Source organism: Micromys minutus, assembly GCF_963924665.1.
Source record: "Micromys minutus genome assembly, chromosome: 17".
Taxonomy (NCBI): domain Eukaryota; kingdom Metazoa; phylum Chordata; class Mammalia; order Rodentia; family Muridae; genus Micromys; species Micromys minutus.
In genome coordinates this window covers 27,342,094-27,365,258 of record NC_137952.1, presented here as the reverse complement: position 1 = coordinate 27,365,258, position 23,165 = coordinate 27,342,094, and the positions used below count along the sequence as shown (strand labels likewise).

The window sequence follows — 23,165 nt, the reverse complement described above, 5'->3', positions numbered from 1 at the left end:
TTTTGCCTCCGCCGTGCTGTGAGTGTGGAAGGGCCTGGGTCTGCAAGTAGACCAAAAGCATGTGTTCCAAGAGTCTGTGAAAAGATTAGATGCCGCATGCTTCGCGGCTAGAAGCTCAGACATAAACGCTGGGCTGGGAGCACTGGAGCTCCCCGGAGAGCCAAAGAGCGCGGCAGGCGGGGCTGCCCAGCGGAAGCTGAACTCGGGCGGCAGCGGAAGTGCCGCTCCGCACGGCCAAGATGGCGGCGTCCAGGCTGGTCACGTTCCAGTAGCTTGCTGTTTGCAGGGACCCGCTTCAAGTTACTCAGGTGGAGAACTCAGAAGCAAGGTGTCTGGTTACTTTATCATAATTTGCTTGGGAGTCTTTGCACAGAAGTAACTTGTGTTACATAGGTTTCGGGTACAGCCCTTCATTTCGAGCCTCTCAAGCTGTCTCTTGGTTACCGGATGCGTAACTAGAGCCTTAGGCGCAGTCTCCGGACTGGTCGTGTAGCTGATGGGCTGCGATGTAAGAGGCTGTTCCAAAACCCAGTAAACCCATTGTTAGTTTCCCTCCGCTTTAGAGTTAATCCGTAGGAATTATCTTTATTGTAATTCAAGGTGTAGCTTTTAGTACTAATTGATTTTAAACAAGTCCCCCCTCCCCTGGAGTTTGTGGGGGAGTACATTTGCTTCTTTATGTAGCATGGGGCTTGCTGTTTTCATTCACTGAAGTTTATTTATATAACAGGTACTGCGGTAGGCTGGCTGCATGCAGTAATATTTTGCTGTTATTTTGAAAGGTTTCCTGTATCCCAGGTTGAATTGAAAAGCCTTATCTTCCACTTCCCAAATGCTAGGATTAGGGTGTCTCAGCCTTATGCATTTTACAGCCTTGAAACTGAATTTGGAATAACTTAAATAATTTGCCTAATTTTACACTAGTAAGTAGTGGACTAGTGTTTGATTTGTGACAAATTTCTAATGTTGTTAACTCATAACAACCCCGTGTTTGTTTGTGTTTACTGGGCAATGAAACTGTTGGGGTTCAGGAATCACCTTGCAAACACTGATCTTGGTCAGACAGACTTGGGAACTGAACCATATCCCCGAATTAAGATCCTACAGGGGGGCTGGAGAGATGACTCAGGTTAAGGGCATTGACTGTTCTTCCAGATGTCCTGAGTTCAATTCCCAGCAACCACATGGCTCACAACCATCTATAATAAAATCTGGTGCCCTCTTAAATACTGAGAATATCCCCCCCCAAAAAAAAATCCTACATGATTTTTAAGTCCCACATTCACACATCTGTGCCAAGCTATTTCACCAATCAGGATTTTGGGATGGAAGATTCCCTTAGTAACATATCTTTGTTGTACACTTACAATGTTCCTATTGGTTGGGGTAATCAACTGTGGCAGGTGATTTGCTTTATCTATGTCTTAACTTGTCTACTGGGATGGCACTTGTCTAACATTCATGTCTTAACTTGCCAACTAGGATGTCAATTACCCATGTATATGTGTCTTCTGCCAAGTAGGATGTCAGTTCCCAGGAGATCCTGGGAACTTAAACTGTACTTGACCACTACTCAAGATGGAAGTCTTTTTCCAGATAGCTTCTTTTATTGATGCAAGTGTGTCTTTGATGTTGGGGTTCATCCCAGGGGCAGCTTATACCATAAAAGCTTAAACATAGGTGCAGGAAGTGCTGTTGGGTGGTTGGTTCTGGTCCAAGCTTACTATGGGAAACTATACAAAACAGTTCTACTCACTTTTGTCTTAATTGGTTTCCAAGGGCACAGAACATAACAGAATATGTAATCAATCCTGGCAGTAGAAAGTTTCCTAGTAACAGCAGAAACATATGAGAAAGTTGCTTATAGTGGCAGGCTAGCCAGGTAACAGTTACCTAGGCCTTAATGGTTTTGCTAGGTCCCAACAGAAACCTAGGTCTTACGAATGCTAGGCAAGCACTCTGCCACTGACCTACATACACTTGACCACCCACATAGGTGTGCGTGCTAACACACACATACACTTGTCTCTTATACCTGGAGCTAACTATGTAGCCTTGGGGGCTGGTTTTGAATTCAGCTGTTCTGCCTCAGCTGCCTGCATGCTGATTATAGCCCTGAACATTTATAGCCTTTACCACACACCTCTGCCCAAAGTAAACTGTCAAAAGCTTTTTTAGTGGTAACTTTGTTTTTGATGTTTTGGGTGGGGAACAAGGTCTTGCTACATTATAGCAACAAACTGTGTTAGGGCTTTCAGTTCTTCAACCTCCTGAGTGCTTAGGTTATAGGCATAGCCAATCACAGCTGACTTTCCATACTATTTCTTAAGTTACACACTCATGAGATTTAACATTCCAGCCCCCTTTAGCCCTTGTGTTAGGAGTGTTTTCTGTATTGGCCTAGTAAATATAGTTATTTCATCTGATCCTGCATAAGATTAGAAATAAGGAAATACATAGATTGTCACTGTTACTATTGTGACCTATCTGTCTTGTCTCTCCCTGCTTCTTATTGTCCTTAGCCTTTAGAAGATGTGTCCCATGTGCCTAAATTTACATTTTATTTTTATTACATTACTTGTTTTTTATGTGGAGTGTGGCACACATGCCACACTGTGCTTGTGGAGGACAGAGGACAGCTTGTTGGACTTGGTTCTCTCTTTTCACCATGTGGGTTGAGGATTGAGTTCAAGTTTCCAGTCTTGGCAGCAAGTGTCTATTGGTTGATCCATTGAACCCCTGTTGATTTAATCATATATTTTCTGTGATAGGATCTTTGTAGAACAAAGTAGCTTCAAATTCACAGAGATCCACTAGCCTTTACCTCCCTAAAGCCATGTGCCACTATGCCTGGTGAATTTATCTTTTTGAAAGTGTACATATAATTCAGTGGCTTTTTCATATATAACAAGGTTGCTACCAATATCATCTAATTTGAGAAAAATTTGAGAGTTTTGTCATCTATGTATTGTAAACAACCTAGTTGGCAATGCTTACTTTTTGGCTGTTTTGTTTTGTGTTTTTTCTGTTTTGTTTTGTTTTTTCTGAGACAAGGTCTCACTATGTAGTTTGGGCTGTCCTGGGATTCACTAGGTACAGCAGGCTGGCCTTTGCCTCCCCAGTGCTGGGATTAAAGGTGTGTGCCATCATGTCCCACTCTTGTTTGTTTTTTGACACAGGGTTTCATGTGTCTCGGGCTGGCTTTAAACTTAGGTATAGCCAAGGATAGCCTGGGACTTTTTACCCTCTTGCATGTGTAACCACCCTTGCCTTGGCTATAAATAATTTTACTAGATTGATGGTCAGAGAGGGATAATGGAGAAAGAAAGGCCAATGAAGAGTGATCTCACATCAATTCATGGAAAAGATAAAGACAACCAGTGTTCAGTTATAAAGGCTGTTGTTTGTTTTGTTGCATTTAGGAGTGAATGAGAGGGATTCTCCTCACCAACAAAGCAGTACTGGAAGGAGTCATACACAGGTCACAGCTCCAGGGTCATGATGTTGTCCAGACCGAAGCCTGGAGAGTCTGAGGTGGACCTACTGCGCTTCCAGAGTCAGTTCCTCGAGGCTGGTGCAGCCCCAGCGGTGCAGCTGGTAAAAGGGAGTAGGAGGCATGGTGATGCTCATCCACACCAGCCCCCACTGCAGGACCATCGGGATGTGGTGATGTTGGACAGTAAGTGCTTTTGAGCATAGGCATGAGGAGAGGGGTCAGCCTGAGGGACCCCACTTTTTTAATATATATATATATTTTTTTAATTTATTTTATTTATCTTTAAAAAATTTCTTTATTTTATGAGTACACTGTAGCTGTTTTCAGACAGACCAGAAGAAGGCATCTGATCCCATTAGAGATGGTTGTGAGCCACTATGTGAATGCTGGGATTTGAACTCAGGACCTTTGGAAGGGCAATCAATGCTCTTAACCGAGCCATCTCTCCAGTCCCAGGGACCCCACTTTTATTCTGAGGTGGCTGAATTCTGCTTCAACTGCAACCTCTGATACTGAAATTTTGTTTTATTTTTATTGCTTTTGTTAGTGTGTGTGTGTGTGTGTGTGTGTGTGTATGAGAGAGAGAGAGAGAGAGAGAGAGAGAGAGAGAGAGAGAGAGAGAGAGAGAGAGAGAACATGCATTTTGGAACTCACTGTTGAGCACAAGCTGACTTTGAACTTCTGACAATCTTGTAAATACTGGAGTATCAGATGTGCAACCCAGCTCTTCCGCTTCCTTATACAGATAAAGAAACTGAGGTTCAGAGAGGTTAAATGTCATATCCAAGATAACACAGCTTAAGCTAGGACTCAGAGCATCAGGCTTTTGTTCTTTGTTTCTGCCCCCAATCCAGATATTTCCTAAGGAAAGTGTAAATATACTCAATACCTGCATACTTTTTCTTTCAGATCTCCCAGATTTGCCTCCAGCCCTGCTTCCCGCTCCTACCAAAAGAGCTAGACCAAGCCCTGGCTGCCCCCTGCCTCAAGATGAAGACGCCGAGGAGAGGCTGAACAGGCACGATCAACACATTACTGCTGTCTTGTCTAAGATTGTTGTACGTGTCAGCCCGGTGGGTGGGGGAAAAAGGGTTTAGGAGTAGAAGGTGCTGCAGAAAGGTGGACTTTTAACACTCCACAGTCTGGTTGGGGCTAGGTTAGAACCACCTAGACTAGATACAGTATGGGTTCATGAACCCCTGGGCTGAGGGTCATAGAAGCTACTGGAATAGGGTTCAGTCTAGAGAAGCCTATGCATCTTCATTACTTTGTGTTTTGTTGCCACAGGAACGAGATACAAGTTCAGTCACTGTGACTCTGCCTGTGCCCAGTGGTGTTGCTTTCCCTCCTGTGTTCCATCGATCTCAGGAGAGAAAGGTGAGCAGGAGTTTTCTTAGGTGGAGTCTCAGTTAGGGTTTCTATCGCTGCATCAAAACATGACCAGAACCATTATTTAAATTACACTTTCTTCAGGTCAGGAACCTAAACAGGGCAGGACCCTGGAGGCAGGAGCTGATGCAGAGGCCATGGATGGGTGCTGCTTACTGGCTGGCTCCTCATGGATTGCTCAGCCTGCTTGCTTATCGAACCCAAGACCACCAGCCCAGGGTGGCACCACTCACAATGGGCTGGGCCTTCCCATCAGTCTCTAACTAGAAAACTGCCTTAGTGCTGGATCTCCTTTTGGATGACTCTAGCTTGTGTCAAGTTGCCATAAAACTATCCAGCACAGGTGGTGCTTAGGCAATGAGTGGTCCTCAGAGCACATCTTCCCTAGGAAGTCACTCTGGGCAATGATAGGCAAGTCCCTTCTTTTTTCTTAAAACTATGTATCTGTATGTGGGTATGTGCACTTGGGTGCTGGTGCCTGCAGAGGCCAGAAAGGTAGAGTCCCCTTGGAGCTTGAGTTACAGGTGCTTGTGAGCTCCCTGATGGGAGTGCTATGAATTGAATTTATCAGGTCCTCTGGAAGAGCAGCAAGTGCTCTTGACCACTGAGCCATCTCTCCAGTTCTCTCTTCAGACATTTCGTTTCTATCTATGTGAGTGTTCCACCTGCACACATGTGTGTATATGACGTGCATGCCTGGTGCTCATGGAGAGCTGAAGAGGCTTTCTGATTCCCTAGGACTGAAGTTAATGAATGGTTGTGAACCACTTCCTGGGAACTAGGAGTTGAACTCAAGTTCTCTGCAAGAGCAGCAAAGCAAATGCTTCTAATGACTGAACCATCTGTCTGTACTCTCCCCCCCACACACACACCCTTTTTATTTTTGAAATTGTCTCAGTAGGAGGTAGGCCTCATACTCACAGAAATGTCTTTTGGCCTCAGCCTTCCCAAGTGATGGAATTTTTTTGTGTGTTTGTTGTTTCTTTTGCATTGCTGGGAATTGAATCCAGTACTTTCTGGTCCTAGTTAAGCAATGCATCCTGAGTTCTACCCACAGTTCAAGTCCTTCTTTCTTTAGGTGTGTATGTGTCTGCATATGATGTGTGTGCACAAGTTTATGTATGTGAGTTCTGGAGGTCAGTGCACCACCTCAGGTGTCATTCCCTGCCTTCTGCTTTCTTTAAAAGAGCTTGTCTTCGTTGTTCACAGCTTTGCATGTTGGACTAGGTGGCTTTTATTTTGTGAGACAGGGTCTTTCTATGTAGCCCTGGGAGTTCTAAAACTCACTGTATAGACCAGACCGTCCTAAAACTCACAGAGATCCTCCTGCCTCTGCCTCTCAAGTGCTGGGAATAAAGGCATATATTATCACATCCAGCCTTCAGTGGCCTTTGAATTTCCAGAGATTCTTGTGTCTGTCTCCTCTCTTGCTTTAGATATATTGAGATTACAGTTACATGCTGGTTGTACCCAGTTTTACATGGGTTGTAAAGATTCAAATCAGATCTTCATGTCTATAGAGCAGGTACCTTTACGTGTGTGTGTGTGTGTGTGTGTGTGTGTGTGTGTGTGTGTGTGTGTGGAGTCAGCTTCCCTTCCAACATGTGGGCCCTATGAATCAAACCCATGTTATCAGGCTTCAGGAGCTCTTACCAACTTGGCCATATTGTTTTTTGTTGTTTTTCTTTTTCTTTTGTTTCTTTTTACTTTAGAGAAGGTCTCATTTCTCACTGACATCTTCAAATTTTCTGTGTAGTAGAGGGTATCTTGGTTGAACTCCTTTTACTTTTGTCTCCACCTTCAGAGTGCTTATTGTCGCTGGGTACCCCCGTATCCCAGAAGTCCTACTTTCTCTGAGAAACTTTCTTTTCTCTTTGTTCCAGAGCTAAGGAAGAACAGGTAGTTAAAATCGGCAACTTGTTTTTCTCTCTTTGCCCTGTAGGTGAAACCAGCAGCATCTGGTAAAAGGAGCATTTTTGCCCAAGAGATTGCAGCAAGGAGGGAGTCAGAAAACAGGGCGTCATCAGCCGAGCAAATTGTCCCCAGCCTAGATTCACCAGAGGGTGAGTGCTTAGTCATTTGGATTCTTATAAATGTTATCACTGTATTCTTCCTTACACATGTTATAAATGTATTCTCTTTTTGGTATGGTAGCAAAGGCAAAGTCAAGATTAATGTATGCCAGTCTGGCCTTGAACTCACTGTGTAATGAAGGATGATTTTAAAATTGTGATTCTCCTGCTTCTACTCTGGACTGCTGGAAACGCAGACATGTGCCACCGTGCCAGCCAGGTTATATGGTTATGGGACCAAACCCAGGGTTTCATGTACTCTGGCATAGGTGTGCGTGCCAGCAACAGAGCTACGTCCCTAGTCACTCAAACATATATTATTTAGTTATTCTTTCTTTCTTTAAAAAATTTTTGCTGGGCAGTGGCGGCATATGCCTTTAATCCCAGCTCTTGGGAGACGGAAGCAAGAGACTTTCTGATGGTTCAAAGCCAACCTGGTCTATATACAGAGTGAATTCCAGGACAGCCCTGGCTACACAGAAATCCTTTTTCAAAGACAAAACAAAAAACTAAAGAAAAAGAAAAAAGAGAGAGAAAGAAGGAAAGAAACCCAAAATACTAATAAATAAAAAGCTATGTTTAGATTTATTGAGTCTTACTTTACAAGTTTTTGTGTTTTGCCTATTCGTACTATGCCATCCTGGGCACGCTTGGCACTCTCTGAGATCAGAAAGGTGCACTGGATTCCCCGGTGTTTGGATGGTTGTGAGTCACCATACAGTCTCAGAACGGAACCTTGGACCTCTGCAGGAGCAGCAAGGGCTCAACTCCTGAGCCTTCTCTTCGGCTCCCCCAGGCATATTTTAATCAATTTCAGATAGAAAGTACTAGGGGGGGAGGGGTAAGGAATTAATTCTGCCTCTAATTCTTGAAAGCTACATCTACAGTATTAACAACCAAGGCACTGGGTCTGGAGAGACGGCTCAGTGGGAAAGAGTGAGGACTGCTCTTACCAGAGGACCCTAATTTGGTTTCCTAGCTCCTGTGTCAGGTACTTAGAACTACTGGGGAGCTGATGCCTCAGGCTTTCATGAGCAGTGGCACAAATGCACACATGACATGCCCACAACCAGCCTCATATATGTGTACATGGCATATCCACAGGGACCCACACACATACATAATTAAAATAAAACTTTAAAACCCGAGGTATTATGTGTCATTTTACATTGTATTTGCTGCGAGCACCAAATCCAGGCTTTCATGTTGTCTTCTTGGTTCTGCCCTGGTCATGTAGGTCAGTATGGTACTTTCTCTGGAAATCTCTTTCATCTGATGCACATAAAAGGCCAAGGCAAGAGGACCACAGGCGCAAGGGCAACCTGGGCTACACAGCAAGATATTTTTTTTAAGATGCATTTATTTTATGTATATGAGTACACTGTAGCTGTCTTCAGACACACCAGAACAGAGAGTTGGATCCCATTACAGATGGTTGTCAGTCACCATGTGGTTGCTAGGATTTGAACTCAGAACCTCTTGGAGAGCAATCAGTTCTCTTAACTGCTGGGCCATCTCTGCAGCCCACAGCAAGACTTGATAGAAAGAAGAGGGAGGTTAGAAGTGTCCAGTAGAGAGTGTGAAGACCTTAAGCCAGTTGGGCAGTGCTGGCACAGGCCTTTAATCTCTACACTCGAGAGGCAGAGGCAGGTGGATCTCTATGAGTTTGACTTGAGCCTGGTCTACACAGCTAGTTAGAGTTAAGCCAGAGCTACACAAAGAAACCTTGCCTCAGAAAAACAAACAACAAACAAACAAGATATTGATAAGTTTTCAGAATGATGTGAATTGTGAGTTACTGGTGGGACAGTATGAGGTAAACCCCTGGTAGTGGATGGCTATCAGAATCTGTTGGACATTTCAGAAGGCCGTCTTCCCATGTGAGTCTTTTTTTTTTTTTTAAGATTTACTTGTTATATAGCTATGAGTGTTTTGTTTGCATGTGTGCTCTGGAAATTTTAGAGGGCTGTAAGTCATCATGTGGGTGGGAATAGAACCCAGTCCTCTGTAAGAACAACAGGTGCTCTTAAATACTGAGACCCCTCTCTAGCTTTCCCATGTAAGTCTTAAGAGAAGAATGAATGAGAAGTGGCCATCTTGCCTCCCCAGAAGACCTGGAATGCTGTGTGGTTTCTGTTCTGTGTCCAGTGTAGCCCCAGGACCATCACTGATCCCTGGGGCTAGTTGTCTTACTGAACAGGCCAGAGGGTGTAGGTAGAGCCAGGAGAGCAGAGTGAGAAAACTGACTGTACACTTCTTTCAGGTACTGTGCCCTGTAAGACACCCTCCTCTCTGGACAGAGGCAGCCAGCTTCCTGGGAGGAGCCATGGCTTCCACAGACCAAATCTAGTCACAGGAAAGGGGCTCAGGAGCCAGGCCGCTGAGCAGGAGGTCCAGACAATCCATGAAGAAAATGTAGCAAGACTACAAGCCATGGATCCTGAGGAGATTCTGAAGGAACAGCAGCAGCTACTGGCTCAACTTGGTATGGAGTTAGGTCCTCCTGCTGGGACCAAGCTAAACAGTGGCTGCCACTGAAGGCCTGCTGTGAGTGCTAGGCGTTATGCTCTGTGTGTGTGTGTGCATGTGTGTGTTTGATGGTTTTGGTAGCTAGGTTGAACTCAGGTCCTTACATACTCTAAGCAAGTGCCCTACCACTAAACCATCCCTCTTGCCCCAAAGGAGTTGGGGACGGAGGCAGTGAGCCTGTACAAGTACAGGGCAGACATAAATTTGAGTATTTATTTATTTACTGGCGTTGGAAATTAGTGAGCTATATACTGATGCTTCCATGCATTTCTTTGTCCTTAAACTATTCTTCTACTCCTGGTAGAGATATGGTATTAAGTTCATTTCACTAATGAATAAAAGAATCTGGTATTCATTTTACTAATAAGAATAATGAACGAATATGGTATTAAATTTATTTTGCTAATGAATAAATGAATGAACAAAGCAGGCTCCGCTACTTGGGGTGGTACATGCCTTTAATCCCAGCACTTGGAAGTAGAATCAAACCAGAGTTCATGCCAACTATATGCTAGTGTGAGGCCAGCCTAGCTCTGAGAGCCTTCCTCAAAAATACAGCTTGAAGCTGATGTAGCCCAGTGGGTAAAGCTGCTTCCTGAGCAAGCCTTTGACCATGTAGAGGTGGGAGAGAACAGATTCCACTAAGTTGTACTCAGACCTCCATATGTACACATACTACCTCCCCATACCCCCAGTAGTAACTTCAAAAAAAAAAAGGGGAGGGGGACGGGGGGGGGGAGCTGAGAAATTTAAGAGAAATTCTCCACAAGTCTGTACTGTAGAATGGATCAATGGGAGGAGTGCTACCATTGAGACTGGTCTAGCCACCCCTGCTCCATTATGTACATTATGTTCCTGGTGTGGTTCACACCATGCTTGATCACAGCTGTGCTCTAACCTCTATCCTTTACCTTCTAGTGTACCTGCAGTGACTCATGCAGGAGTTTCTTCTCAGTCAGTCTTGTTCCACATTGTATGCGGACCACTGATGTGCTGAATATCCAAGTTTTAGTAAACCCATGGACAGACTAAGAGAAAAGAGTTGTTTGACTAAGTGCTGCCTTCCGACCCTAGTCACCATTCACTTGTTTTCAGACAGCTGACCTAGTGGCAAGCAGAAGTTCCAGCACAGGAATCTGGGCAAGAGGACTGTGGGGGCGGGGCCATGAGCGATAGCCAGGCCCCAGGGGCTACACAGGAGTGGGCTGGCAGTTCTACTAAAGAGCCACAGGAGAGGGCACGGGGCCTGAGCCAGGACTGGGAAGTAGTTTGCCTTGACCTTAGCACCCAGAGGTGGGAATCTTCCAGCAGGTCTCAAATGAGAAGGAGTCTCAGGACCTACCCTGGCTTCTTACTCTCTCTTTCCACTTTTACCCCCAGATCCCAGCTTGGTTGCCTTCTTGAGATCTCATCGCTGTGCCCAGGAGCAAGCAGGGACAAAGGTCACCCAGGAGCAGAGCCCAGCACGACCCTCAGTTCCCGTCACTAAAGAAGAGCCCATCGTGTCAACTTGTACCAGCGAGTCTAGGACGAGGGACAAGGTGGAGGACAAGCTGCAGCCAAGAACCCCAGGTTTGGAGGACAGGCACCCTCATGCCCAGTGTGGTGGCACATGCTTTTAATTCTAGTGTCCTTGAGCGGCAGAGTTAGGTGGATCTCTGTGAGTCTGAGGCGAGCCTAATGCTTGCATATCGAGCTCTAGGACAGCCAAGAGCAAAGGGGGAATATGCTTGCTACCAAGCCTGACAACCTTAGTTAGGTCTTTAGGACCTTCATGGTAAAAAGGGTAGGACAGAGTATCCTTTGTCCTTGGCCTGCTGATGGGGAGATGCTCCTCTGCCCTTGGACATGAAATGTTCATGTTCATAGTGTCTTTAAACTGGCTCAGATGGTCGTCATGTGCTGGTGCATGTCTTCCTGCACACACTTCTGTTTTCTTGTCCTTCCCCCTACCTGAAGTGGCAGCACGGTGTGACCGAGGCTTCTTCCCAAGACAGCCCATCTTCCTGCCATTGCTCTTGCTTCATCCCCTTTCTATCAGGGTTTTGGAGGGATGGCAGGGCCAGGAAAAGGGAAAAGTATCCAGTGCAAGACAATGGACGTGGAAGACCAGAAGCAGAGGCCAGTGGAAGCATTTATCTCCCAGAAATAAGATTATTCCATTAAGATTAACAAAAGAGGAAATTGAATTATGACAACCCGGGACCTTGTGCTCCTGAAGGACTGCTGGGTTAGCCAGGCAGGTTGGGTGGGGGTGGGGTGGAGGTGATGATGCAGGAAGAGATGGTAGAGGTGTTCTATACCCTGCCCCACTGGAGCAGCATAGCTGCCTCCCCTTCTTTGTCTCCATTCCCTTACTCCTTCAGAGGGTCGTACCGGAGAGTGGACTGCTGTACTTTCCCATCTTCCTTTTCTGTCACTTCTTCCTTCTCTTCTCCTTAGAACAAGTCTTTGGAGTCAGTACGGGGCTGGAGCCAGGACCAGCTGCGCCTGCTCTAGTTGAAACATTCTTCTAGTTGCCGGTGGTGCTAGCTGCCACGTCATACCATTTAGCCGTACCTGAGGGTAGGAGCTGCTAGCTTCAGTGCAGAAGGCCTGAGGCAGCTGCTTTCTGCCAGTGGGCTGATCCCCTTGAGGAACACTATGCTTCTGCCTCCCTAGCACTGAAACTGCCCATGACCCCCAACAAAGAATGGCTCCATATGGACACGGTAGAGCTGGAGAAGCTCCACTGGACCCAGGACCTGCCCCCGCTCCGGCGGCAGCAGACACAGGAGGTGAGGGGGAACAGGTAGGATGGGGTTGCTGTTTTTCTGTCCAGAACTGGGTCCTGAGAAATAGCTCTTATTTGCTCTCAGTTTCTCTCGTCACCCTGCCTGGTCTTATAGACCACATGAGCCCCATTTCCAGTCAGAGGTAGAGCCTAGATTGATCCTAAAAGGCTGAAGATTAAAAGTGATTGTGTGGAGAAACTGCTACAGAGCCCAGAACAGTCCTATTCTTTGTCTTAGAGAATGCAGGCTCGATTCAGCCTTCAGGGAGAGCTCCTGGCTCCTGATGTAGATCTGCCCACGCATCTGGGCCTGCACCACCACGGAGAAGAGGCAGAGGTAAGGCATGGGATCCAAGGAAAAACAGGAGTCTTGGCAAATGTTTAGCAACTGTGCAAAAAAATAGGAGCTCTGGTCAGTTGCCTTTGACCTGGGTGCCCTGCCCTGAGCTCATAGCCTTACTGTCACTCAGTTTCTTAGAGTCAAGAGGTCCTTCTACTGGCACCCCACCCTGTTCTCAATAGCCAGGCTTTGCATGCTTTCCCTCAGGACATTCCCTCCCTCATGGCTGTCATCCTGATTTTCTGTGGCCTAACTCAAGCCCTTCCTTACTGTGGAAAGTTTCCCATCCCTCCTTTGTTCACAGAATAAAGTACTAGTTCTTCAGCTTGGCAGAACAGTCTGTAGCCCCTCAAGCTCTGCCTCCTTGACTCCTCTGTATCACTCTGCTGATGCTTCTACATGGAATCCCCATCTTCACAGCCTCGCATGGCTCATTCCAAAGAACGTCTGCACCTTTATTCCATGCTGAACCATTGAGGCCGTACCCATGCACCAAGAGCAGATTCCCTTTCCACGCCTGTCCTCTGGTTAGAAATTAGACATCAGCTACTATATCTCTCTTTGCTTTAGGGGACCATTGCTCTATGCATGAGCTGTATTTTTCATTAGCTTGAGGTTCCAAAGGGAGCTCTGACTAGGTGTCCTTGTTTATCTTGCCTTTCCCTTGATACCTTCCGGGGTATTTAGAAGACACTGTCCTGTGTCTTGATTGCTTCTGACTCTTTGTCCCTGCACCAGAGAGCAGGGTACTCTCTACAGGAGCTATTCCACCTGACCCGTAGCCAGGTGTCCCAGCAGAGAACATTAGCATTGAATGTGCTGTCTCAGATCATCGGCAGGGTAAGTGGTCCTACCTAACCATACCCCATCCCTCATCCCTTGATCTTTTCCTATTTACTGGGGGTCAGACTAGGAGTGGGGTAAAGCCGGGTGATGGGTCAGCAACGGTTTTATCCAAGTTTTGCATATTCAACAAAGTGTAATCCTCCTGTACCCTAGGCCCAGGCTGGTGAGTTTGGGGACCGCCTAGTGGGCAGTGTCTTACGCCTCCTCTTGGATGCTGGTTTCCTCTTCCTGCTGCGCTTCTCTCTGGATGACAGGGTGGACAGTGTCATCGCAGCAGCTGTCCGGGCTCTTCATACCCTGTTAGTTGCTCCTGGAGATGAGGTATGTCAGGGATAGGAATGGTACAGGGCATACCTTTTGCCGAGGCTTTGCGGGCAGAATGGAGAATAGGGTGGCAGGTATCAGCCACTTTCAAAGGCCACAAGCCCAGGAGCCTTGCCTCCCCGCTTCTCTGTGTGTTGGGGACGGATAATTTTGCTGTCCTGGAACTATTTCTTCCTTTCTGTCTCTTCCCACCTCTGCCCCAATTCTCTGGCAGGAGCTCCTTGACAGCACCTTTTCTTGGTATCATGGGGCTTCGGTGTTCCCTCTGATGCCCAGCCAGGACGATAAGGAGGATGAAGGTGAGGATGAAGAACCCACACCAGAAAAAGTGAACAGAAAGACCCCTGAGGAAGGAAACCGCCCTCCACCTGACCTGGCCAGACATGACATCATCAAGGTAGAGAGCACTCTGCATTCCTGTCCTTGACCGACAGGGCAGGTTCGATGATCGAGAGAGGTCACTACGACATGGGAGTCTCCCTTATGTAGCAATGGGTTTCTTTCTGAGTTCTAGGGGCTCCTGGCTACCAACTTGCTGCCTCGGCTTCGCTATGTTCTGGAGGTGACCAGCCCAGGACCCTCTGTGGTCCTTGACATCTTGGCTGTGCTTATCCGCCTGGCCCGGCATTCCCTGGAGTCAGCCATGAGGGTGAGAAGGGAAGGAGGGCAATGAATGGACAGAAAGCCCTGTGAGCTCATCTTGTTTTATTTTACTTTTTTGTTGTTTTTGTTGTTATTGGTGTTTTTGTTGCTGCTGTCATTTTGAGATAGGATTTCATTGTAGCTCAAGCTTATCTAGAGCCCACTGTATTGCTTGCTTAGGCTGGCCTGACACTTGCAGAAATCTATCCTCAGCTTCCTAAGTACTGAGATTCTAGGCATAAGCCTGTGGTCTATGCCTAGATGATGGACCTCACCTTGATCTCCTCCCCTTTTTCTCCTGTCTCCCACAGGTCCTGGAGTGTCCTCGGCTGATGGAGACCATAGTTCAAGAGTTCCTGCCTACCAGTTGGTCCCCTATAGGGGTGGGGCCTACTCCCAGTCTACATAAAGTGCCTTGTGCTGCTGCCATGAAGCTACTTAGAGTCCTGGCTTCAGCTGGGAGGAATATTGCTGCCCGACTGGTAAGCTGGACATATGGCAAGAGATAGAGGGCAGAAGACAGGGCTGGTTTGAGTTGGATTAACTCTGAACTCTGGATAGCTACCTCATTCCATCCTCTTCTTCCTCTCTGGTCTGTTTGCTTAGAAATTCAACAAAAACCAGCAGGTAGGGATCTGGTCTCATGATGTGGGAAAGGTTCCCTGACCCCATCCCATCCAGAGTTACTGCATGCAGACAGGCATGCAGAAAAAGTGCCTAGCAAATAAAAAGAAGGGAAGAGCACTGGCTGGTGAGATGCTCAGCAGGGAAAGACACTTGCTGCCAAGCCGATGCCCAAGTTTAGTCTTTGGAACCCACACAGAAGGAGGGGGAAATGACTCCTCAAGTTACGTCTGATTTCTGTATGCATTGTCTGACATGTGAGCAGTTGTGGCCTCAAATATAAAAAGGCTAACGGAGAGGCCAAGGTTCTTTCAACTCTGCCCAGAGTTGTAGGCCCTGTGGCATCAGAGAGACTTAGAACAGGGCAGCTTGAGCCTGTTCCCAAGTGACCCAGTACTATCTGGATGACCCTGACCCCTTACTTCTCATCTCCAGCTAAGCAGCTTTGACATCAGGAGCCGCCTGTACCGATTCATAGCTGAAGCGCCACACGACCTGGCCTTGCCACCTGAGGAAGCAGAGATCCTGAGCACTGAGGCCTTCCGTCTGTGGGCCGTAGCTGCCTCCTATGGCCAGGGTGGTGACCTTTACAGGTGTGGAGAAGCAAGAGATAGGCTTCTTGTAGGGCCCTGCTGTTCTGATTGTGAGTTCTGAATTAGATCCTGCAGCTTTGTTCAAGGCCCCGAGGAAGAGAGACCAAGCACAATGAAGGGTTTCTGCTGGCTGTGAAATTGCTAGGGAAGAGTGGACCAACTGCATTCCTTGACAAAAGCATTAGAATATTGGGGGAGTCAGATGCCAGTTCCCAGTTGTAGGGTAACCTTGAAGGTTTGCAGACTTCCCAGTTTTCAGGACCTAGCCTTGCACAAGTATCTCTGTCCTGGGCTGTCTCCCTCCTGCTCTTCTTTCACCATGTTGAAGCTCTTGGTTGAACTGTGCCCTGTGCCCTCATCTTGCCTCCCTGCATAGTGAAGGCCAGTTGTTTCCCCAGGGAGCTGTACCCAGTGCTCATGCGGGCCTTGCAGACACTGCCTACAGAACTCGGCACTCATCCCCTACAGCCCCTGTCCATGCAGCGGGTGGCCTCTCTGCTCACTCTGCTTACCCAGCTGACCTTGGCAGCTAGCAGCACACACCCTGAGTTCACCAGGTAGGCCATCTCCAAGTCTGTCAGCAGGCATGCCCAGCAGCCACCCCAGGATAGATGGGAATGCTCCTCCACAGGGAGAGAGTGGTTGGAGTTAGGGAGTAAGGTGGCCAGATGCTTACCTTTGCCCCCTTTGGCACTTCTGCAGTGGCTCTGCTGAGTCCTGTGGGTCGGCCATCCCTTCCTCAATCACCTGGACACATGTATCTGGACTCAAGCCACTGGTTGAGCCATGTCTAAAGCAGACCCTAAAGTTTCTGCCCAGACCTGATGAATGGAATGCCTTGGGCCCAGTACCCGGTGCCTGCCTTCTGTTCTTGGGTGCTTACTATCAGGCCTGGAGCCAGCAGGTGAGTGCAGCCTGCCTGCCTTTGTCTGGATCCTACACACTTCCTCCTGTTCCTTCTCTATTGGTCCTTTTGCTACCTCTCCCCCTGTGTAGCTTTGGGTGTAAATATGGCTATACTGAGTGGAATCCAGAACCACACATGCCAGACAGTTACTTTCCTACTGAGTACTACCCTCACCTTTCATTCCACCCGTTCCTTCCCAGGAAAGTTTCTGAGACCCATGTTGACAGGGCCAGAGACCCTGAGCATCAGCTCAGCTTTTGTCTGCCCCTCCGCACACACCCGAGATGTGTACTAGAGCAAGCTCAGGGTTGTCTGTCCTTCAGAAAGATCTGGCTGTGGAAGCTTCCAAACAAATTTATTTGAGACCCTTAGTGTGGTGGGACTGATCTGGATATATAGGGCTAGGAAAATGGGTATTTTAGCCCATCAGCTCAATGAACCCCTTGGTCTTCCAGACAAGCTTGTGCCCAGAGGATTGGCTTCAGGACATGGAGCGCTTGTTGGATGAGTTCTTGCTGCCACTGCTGAGCCGGCCTCCTCTGGGCAGGATGTGGGATTCCTTAAGGTATGATCTGTGATAGAAGCTGGGGAGTGTGGGATGGAGGCCGTTCTCCTGAGGGGCTGTCTCCCCAATCCACCCCAGAACGTGGCCCTTTAGGGGCCTAAGGAAACCCTAATTCCCAGCAGGAGCAACCCTTGGTTCTCTGAGGAACATGAGCACTGGTCTGCACAGACACACCCTGGCTTGCACTCATCAGACCCCCTCAGCATCTGTGTTCTCCCTGCAGGGACTGCTCCCCGCTCTGCAATCCGCTGTCCTGTGCTTCAGCCCCTGAAGCTCTCCCCAGCCTCGTGTCACTGGGCTGTTCAGGAGGCTGTCCCCCTCTCAGTGTGGCTGGCTCAGCTTCACCCTTCCCATTCCTCACTGCCCTCCTCTCTCTTGTCAACATCCTGGTCCAGATCCACAAGGGGCTTTGTGGACAGGTAAGCCTCTGGTGCCCGTTTAGAGGCTAGACATGGGGACAAGATAGCAGGGATAGGAAAGAGGGAGAGAGGGGAGGCATCATTTTTCTGAGTGGCTTAGTGGGGACAGCAGTCTGGGGAGCCATTGAACCATCAGTGTCTATTTCCAGATCTGAGCAAACTTGTTCCCTCAGCTGGCTGTTGTGTTGACTGCCCCAGGACTCCAGAACTACATTCTCCAGTGTGTGGCTCCTGCGCCTGCCCCGCAGCTCACACCCTTCTCCGCCTGGGCCCTGCGCCACGAGTACCATCTACAGTACCTGGTGCTTTCCCTAGCCCAGAAAGCGGTGGGTTCCTGTCTGCAGAGTCAGCCCCACCCTGTGGTCCCTCCTGCCTCTCTGTTTATACTGGCCACGCCCCTCTGCTGTAGTCTGTGTTCCCAGGTTTATATCCTCCATCCATCTGTCATTTCCTCACTCCCTCTGCCTTGTGGCCTCCGTGCTGCCTCCCTGCACTGACTAGTGTCCTGTGTCCTTCCTAGGCAACACTGCATCCAAAGCCAGGCACCACTGCCCTCCACCATGCTATGGCCTTGGTGCTGCTGAGCCGGCTGCTGCCTGGCAGTGAATACCTTGCCCAGGAGCTGCTGCTGACCTGTGTGTTCCGGCTGGAGTTTCTGCCGTAAGTCCAGGGGTTCGGGCTTCAGGGCTTTACTTTTGGATGCCGCAGAACTTCGTTAACAAAACAGCATCTTGGAGCCAGGAACCTGGGTTTTAGTCTCTTTCCTTCACATTATACTTACGTCATTATTCATATAAACATTATATTTACGTCAGTAAAGTGAAGGTGAAGCTAATCATCTTCACCCCACCTGAGACTGATAAGGCTCCACAGTATGACTGTGGCCAAAAAATGTCACATAAGCTAAGCTAGGGATGTAGTTGAACAATAAAGCGCCTGGTTGGCATGTGTGCAGCTCTAATTCAAAGTGGAGGACCTGTTCACTGATGTACACCTCTCATCCTAGCACTCGGGAGGTCAGCCTGGGCTACATAAGAATGAGATTACCCCAAAAGAATATAGATAGGTGGATTAGGTAGAGATAGATGATAGATAAATGATGGATAGATTTTAATAAATAAAAACATAGGAAAGAGCTGGGTGGCATCTTTATCCCAGCACAGCTAGAGATCAAGTGTAGAAGTTTAAGTAAACTTTCCTTCTGTTCCATCTCCTAAATGCTGTGCCACATTGTGGTGTGAGAGGCTGTCCCAGGAGCAGAAAGACACAGGACTAAACTTAGAAACCCTAGATCTTGGACAGCTGTCAGGATGCTGTGATTCTAGCCCTTAGTTTTGCCTTTTGTATCATGTTACAGGGAAAATGCTTCAGGGGGTCCAGAGGCAGCTGACTTCTCTGATGGACTGTCCTTAGGGAGCAGTGGGGACCCTCGGTGTAGACGAGGGGCTCTCCTAATTCAAGCTTGCCAGGATCTCCCCAGCATCCGAAGCTGCTACCTGGCCCATTGTTCACCAGCCCGAGCCAGTTTGCTGACCTCCCAGGCCTTGTACCGTGGAGAGCTGCTGAGAGTCTCAAGCCTGCTATTGCCTGTCCCTAAGGAGCCACTGCTGCCCACTGACTGGCCCTTCCAGCCGTTGATACATCTCTACCATCGAGCTTCAGATGCTCCCTCTGGGCTGCCTGCTGCTGACACTGTAGGCATCACCATGCGGGTCCTACAGTGGGTGCTAGTTCTGGAGAGCTGGCGCCCCAAGGCCCTCCAGGCCGTGCCCCCTGCTGCCCGCCTGGCACGTCTCATGTGTGTGTACCTGGTAGATAGTGAGCTCTTTCGAGAGACTCCCATACAGCATCTGGTGGCTGCTCTTTTAGCTCGGCTCTGTCGGCCCCAAGTCTTGCCAAGCCTCAAGCTGGACTGCCCCCTCCCTGGCCTGACCTCTTTTCCTGACCTCTATGCCAGCTTCTTAGACCACTTTGAGGCTGTCTCTTTTGGAGACCACTTGTTTGGGGCTCTGGTCCTTCTTCCTCTGCAGCGTCGGTTCAGTGTTACCTTGCGCCTTGCCCTCTTTGGGGAGCACGTGGGAGTATTGAGAGCACTTGGCCTGCCTCTGACTCAGGTACGTTCTCAGCCTGTCAAGGCCTGCCTGGGACCCTAGCACACTTGAGCAGTGTGGAGCTTCCGTGGGGTCATTACCTCTTTACCTCTTTGAAAGTATCAAGATATAGGGAATAGAAGGGTTTTTATCATGGCAACTGGCAGAGAGTAGGTGGTATTATTATTGTTGGTTTTTTTTTTTTTCAAAATAGGGTTTCTCTTTGTAGCTTGGCTGTCCTGGAACTTGTTCGGGAGACCAGCCTGGCCTGAAACTCATAGAGATCGTGCCTCTGTCTCCTTAGTGTTGGGATTAAAGGTGTGTATCACCACTATACAGCAGGGTACGTGATATTAGCAAGGTTTGGTTTCTGCTGTGAACTCCTACAGATGAAGATACGCTAAGACCAAAAAACAAAACCTTAGTTGTTAATTACTCAGATTCTTGGTTTATTAAGTCAGAAAATTCAGAGAAATTTTAAAAAGACCAGCGGCCTTCCCTTAAGGGAAAAGATGCTGTGGAGGAGAGAAGTTGACTTAGTATTGAAGTTTGGGAAGAATATGACTCTTAAAATATTTCTGTAGAGTGCTTACTCAAAAAAGGCTATTAGGCAAAGCCTTAAGGGATGATCAGGCTAAAGAGTCAGCTCACATGTGAAGAGAACCAGGCCTGGTAACACAGGCCTATAATCCTAGTCTCTTGGGAGCTAAGGCAGGAAAATAAGAAGTTCGAGGACAGCCTGTGCTATACAGAATTCTAGTCCAGTCTAGGTTGAGACCAGACACAGTCTTCAGCATGCTAAGGACTGCAGTTGGGTTGATAGAGAGCTTGCTACGGCCTCCTAGCCTCACGTTCAATGGAACACTGTCTCAAAGGAGTAAGGCAGAGGAACAAAACAGGATGCCCAGGGTCCACAAGTTTCAGTGCCTGCATGAGCATGTACACCTGCACTCAGGTGCACATATAACACACCCACATACACACACACTTAAAACATAAAAAGATAAAATAAACATTTAATAGTTACCCATAATGATTAAAAAAACATTTTAGAGCCAGGTAGAGTGGTGCACACCTTTAATCCTAGCACTCAGGATGCAGAGGCAGTTGAGTCTATGAGTTTGAGGACAGCCTGGTTTATGTAGAAGTTCAGGGCCAGAGCTACATAAAGAGACCCTGTCTCAAGAAAGAAAGCATTCAGGGTTAGAGTGATGGTTCAGTGGTTAAGAACACTGACCGCTCTTCCAGAGGTCCTGAGGTCCTGAGTTCAGTTCCCAGCAACCACTTCTGGTGTGTCTGAAAACAGTTACAGTGTACTCATATATAATAAATTAAAAGAAAGAAAGAAAATGTTTTGAGACAGTGTCTTTCTACATAAGCCAGGCTGGACTCAACCTTGCAATTCCCCGCCCTAGCCTTATGTATGTATTCAGGAGTGATAGACACATGCTTCTACTCCCAGCTCAGTAATAATTGTTTTTATTTATATTTTTTCTAGTCTCTTTTGTATACTTATATATTTTTATAAGATTGGAATTACTACATAATGAAATTTTCATTTAATCTTACATCATGAGCAGGTGTCATCCTTAAATACTCTTAAGAAGTCAGTACATTGTGTGTGTACTGGAAATGGAGCCCAGGGCTTCATGCATCCTGGGAAGGTGCTCAGGCTGTAAGCTCTGCCCCAGCACCAGTCTTTGCCCTTTAGCTTTCAACCATGCACTAAAGAAGGGAAGTCTTTCTAGGACCTGATGTCTGCCCTGTGATTTGATTACGTGACCGACGTCATCCACTGTTGCTACTGATGGACATTTCCACCTTGGCCCTCATATCATTCCCCTCTGTCACAGCTGCCTGTGCCCCTGGAGTGCTACACGGAGCCTGCTGAAGACAGCCTGGCTCTCCTTCAGCTCTACTTCCGGGCCCTGGTTACTGGTACCCTCCGTGCACGTTGGTGCCCCATCCTCTACACTGTAGCTGTGGCTCATGTCAATAGTTTCATCTTCTGCCAAGACCCAAAGAGCTCAGTAAGTCACCTCTCTATCTTCAGAGGGACGGAGGGAGCTGGTGAGCCAGTTGGGGCCGGGCTGAGGGTTAAGTAAGGCCAATGGTGGGTACCAGTCCTCAGCTCAGTGCCATATCTCCCTCTTATGCTCCCAGGATGAGGTGAAGGCTGCCCGAAGGAGTATGCTGCAGAAAACGTGGCTGCTGACAGATGAGGTAGTATTGTGGATATTGGGAAGGAAAAGATAAAAGAAAAAGGGGTTTAAGGAACCAAACCTCCACAAACTCACCACTCACTCCATGGGTTTTGTCCTCTCTACAGGGGCTTCGGCAGCATCTCCTCCACTATAAGCTTCCCAACTCCAGCCTCCCAGAGGGCTTCGAGCTGTATTCCCAGTTACCTTGCCTAAGGCAGCAATATCTTCAGACACTGCCCATAGAGGTGCTCCAGAATGGAGGATTGAAGACATAGGGCACTTGTCCACAGCTAAAGATGAATATTCTCCTGAGGCTTACCAGTGAACATCATGAGAGAGGAACACAAGGCTTGCCTTCCTGTGAGCACACTGTTTGCGCCTTTTTTTAGAACAGAAAGAACTCGTATTACATCATGGTCCTGGAGCTCAGGACCTGAGGGCTCTGAGGGCTGTGCTAGGAGTGGAAGGTGGCCCAGGACAGTCTGGGCACAGCGCTCTTCACCCACCTCCAGTCTTCACCAGGCCAGGGTGTATGAAGGCTGTGCTACACCCTGAAATAAATTCTTTTCCAGTCTTACTGATCTTGGCTGTTTTGTCACATTCAGAGTTAGTAGCAAGGGTGGATTATCTCAAGGAGAGAGTCTGTGACAGTGACAATGCTCTTGGAGTGGGTGTGGTCCTGGAAGACTCTGCAGGCCCTGGAAGTGCTGGTGTGAGAGAACCCACGTGACAGTGACAATGCTCTTGGAGTGGGTGTGGTCCTGGAAGACTCTGCAGGCCCTGGAAGTGCTGGTGTGAGAGAACCCAAACGGCAGCCTGTGATGTACACCATTCTCAGTGGGTTTTTTATGTACATGAGTGCTCCATCTGCATGTATACCTGCATGCCAGAAGTGAACATCAGACTCCAGTATAGATGGTTGTGAGCCACCATGTGGTTGCTGGGAATTGAACTCAGGACCTCTGGAAGAGCAGAGCCATCCCTCCAGCCCTCTGGGCTTTTTTTAAAATAATATGTGTTCATCTGTATGTGTGAAGGGCATGTGTACAGAGACCAGAAGATAATGTTGGATCCCCCTGGAGCTGTGTGGTTGTGAGCTTCCTGCTGTGGGTACTAGAAACCAAACCCAGGTGCACTTAACCACCAGCCCTGGTACTGTCTAGATTATCCTTTTCTCTGAAATCTGACATAGGCTTGCTTAAAAAACATATTTTACTGTGAAAGGCATTGTGGAACATGCCTTTAACTAGCCTGGTCTTCAAAGTGAGTTCCAAGACAGCCAGGGATACACAGAGAAACCCTGTCTTGAAAACACACACACACAATGTGTATGGATGTTTTGCCTACATGTT

General features: G+C 47.8%; 1 protein-coding gene across 2 annotated transcripts; it reads left to right on the top strand.

Annotated features, from left to right (window-relative positions):
• Positions 1-211: 211 nt before the first annotated feature.
• Positions 212-22,351, top strand: RPAP1 (RNA polymerase II associated protein 1). 2 transcript variants are annotated; one of them, XM_080930784.1, is made up of 25 exons: positions 212-328; positions 3,423-3,679; positions 4,406-4,554; positions 4,784-4,873; positions 6,828-6,948; positions 9,221-9,442; positions 10,867-11,058; positions 12,148-12,263; positions 12,498-12,596; positions 13,338-13,439; positions 13,599-13,766; positions 13,984-14,166; positions 14,284-14,418; positions 14,723-14,893; positions 15,471-15,628; positions 16,027-16,185; positions 16,331-16,532; positions 16,991-17,100; positions 17,324-17,519; positions 17,693-17,845; positions 18,040-18,179; positions 18,877-19,633; positions 21,463-21,639; positions 21,773-21,832; positions 21,939-22,351. In XM_080930784.1, exons 2-25 carry the CDS (start codon positions 3,499-3,501, stop codon positions 22,086-22,088), a joined length of 4,191 nt encoding a protein of 1,396 aa, XP_080786910.1. In that variant the 5' UTR covers positions 212-328; positions 3,423-3,498; the 3' UTR covers positions 22,089-22,351. The 2 variants fall into 2 exon arrangements, with proteins under 2 accessions (XP_080786910.1, XP_080786911.1); XM_080930785.1 differs by having other exon boundaries at positions 243-308.
• The last annotated feature ends 814 nt before the right edge of the window (positions 22,352-23,165 follow it).

Bases quoted from the DNA above. Each gene is read 5' to 3' on its own strand.
- RPAP1 (XM_080930784.1), top strand. From the start codon at position 3,499: ATGATGTTGTCCAGACCGAAGCCTGGAGAGTCTGAGGTGGACCTACTG. The intron at 16,186-16,330 runs GTAGGCCATCTC...GCACTTCTGCAG, and splicing joins ACACACCCTGAGTTCACCAG to TGGCTCTGCTGAGTCCTGTG. The intron at 21,833-21,938 runs GTAGTATTGTGG...TCCTCTCTACAG, and splicing joins CGTGGCTGCTGACAGATGAG to GGGCTTCGGCAGCATCTCCT.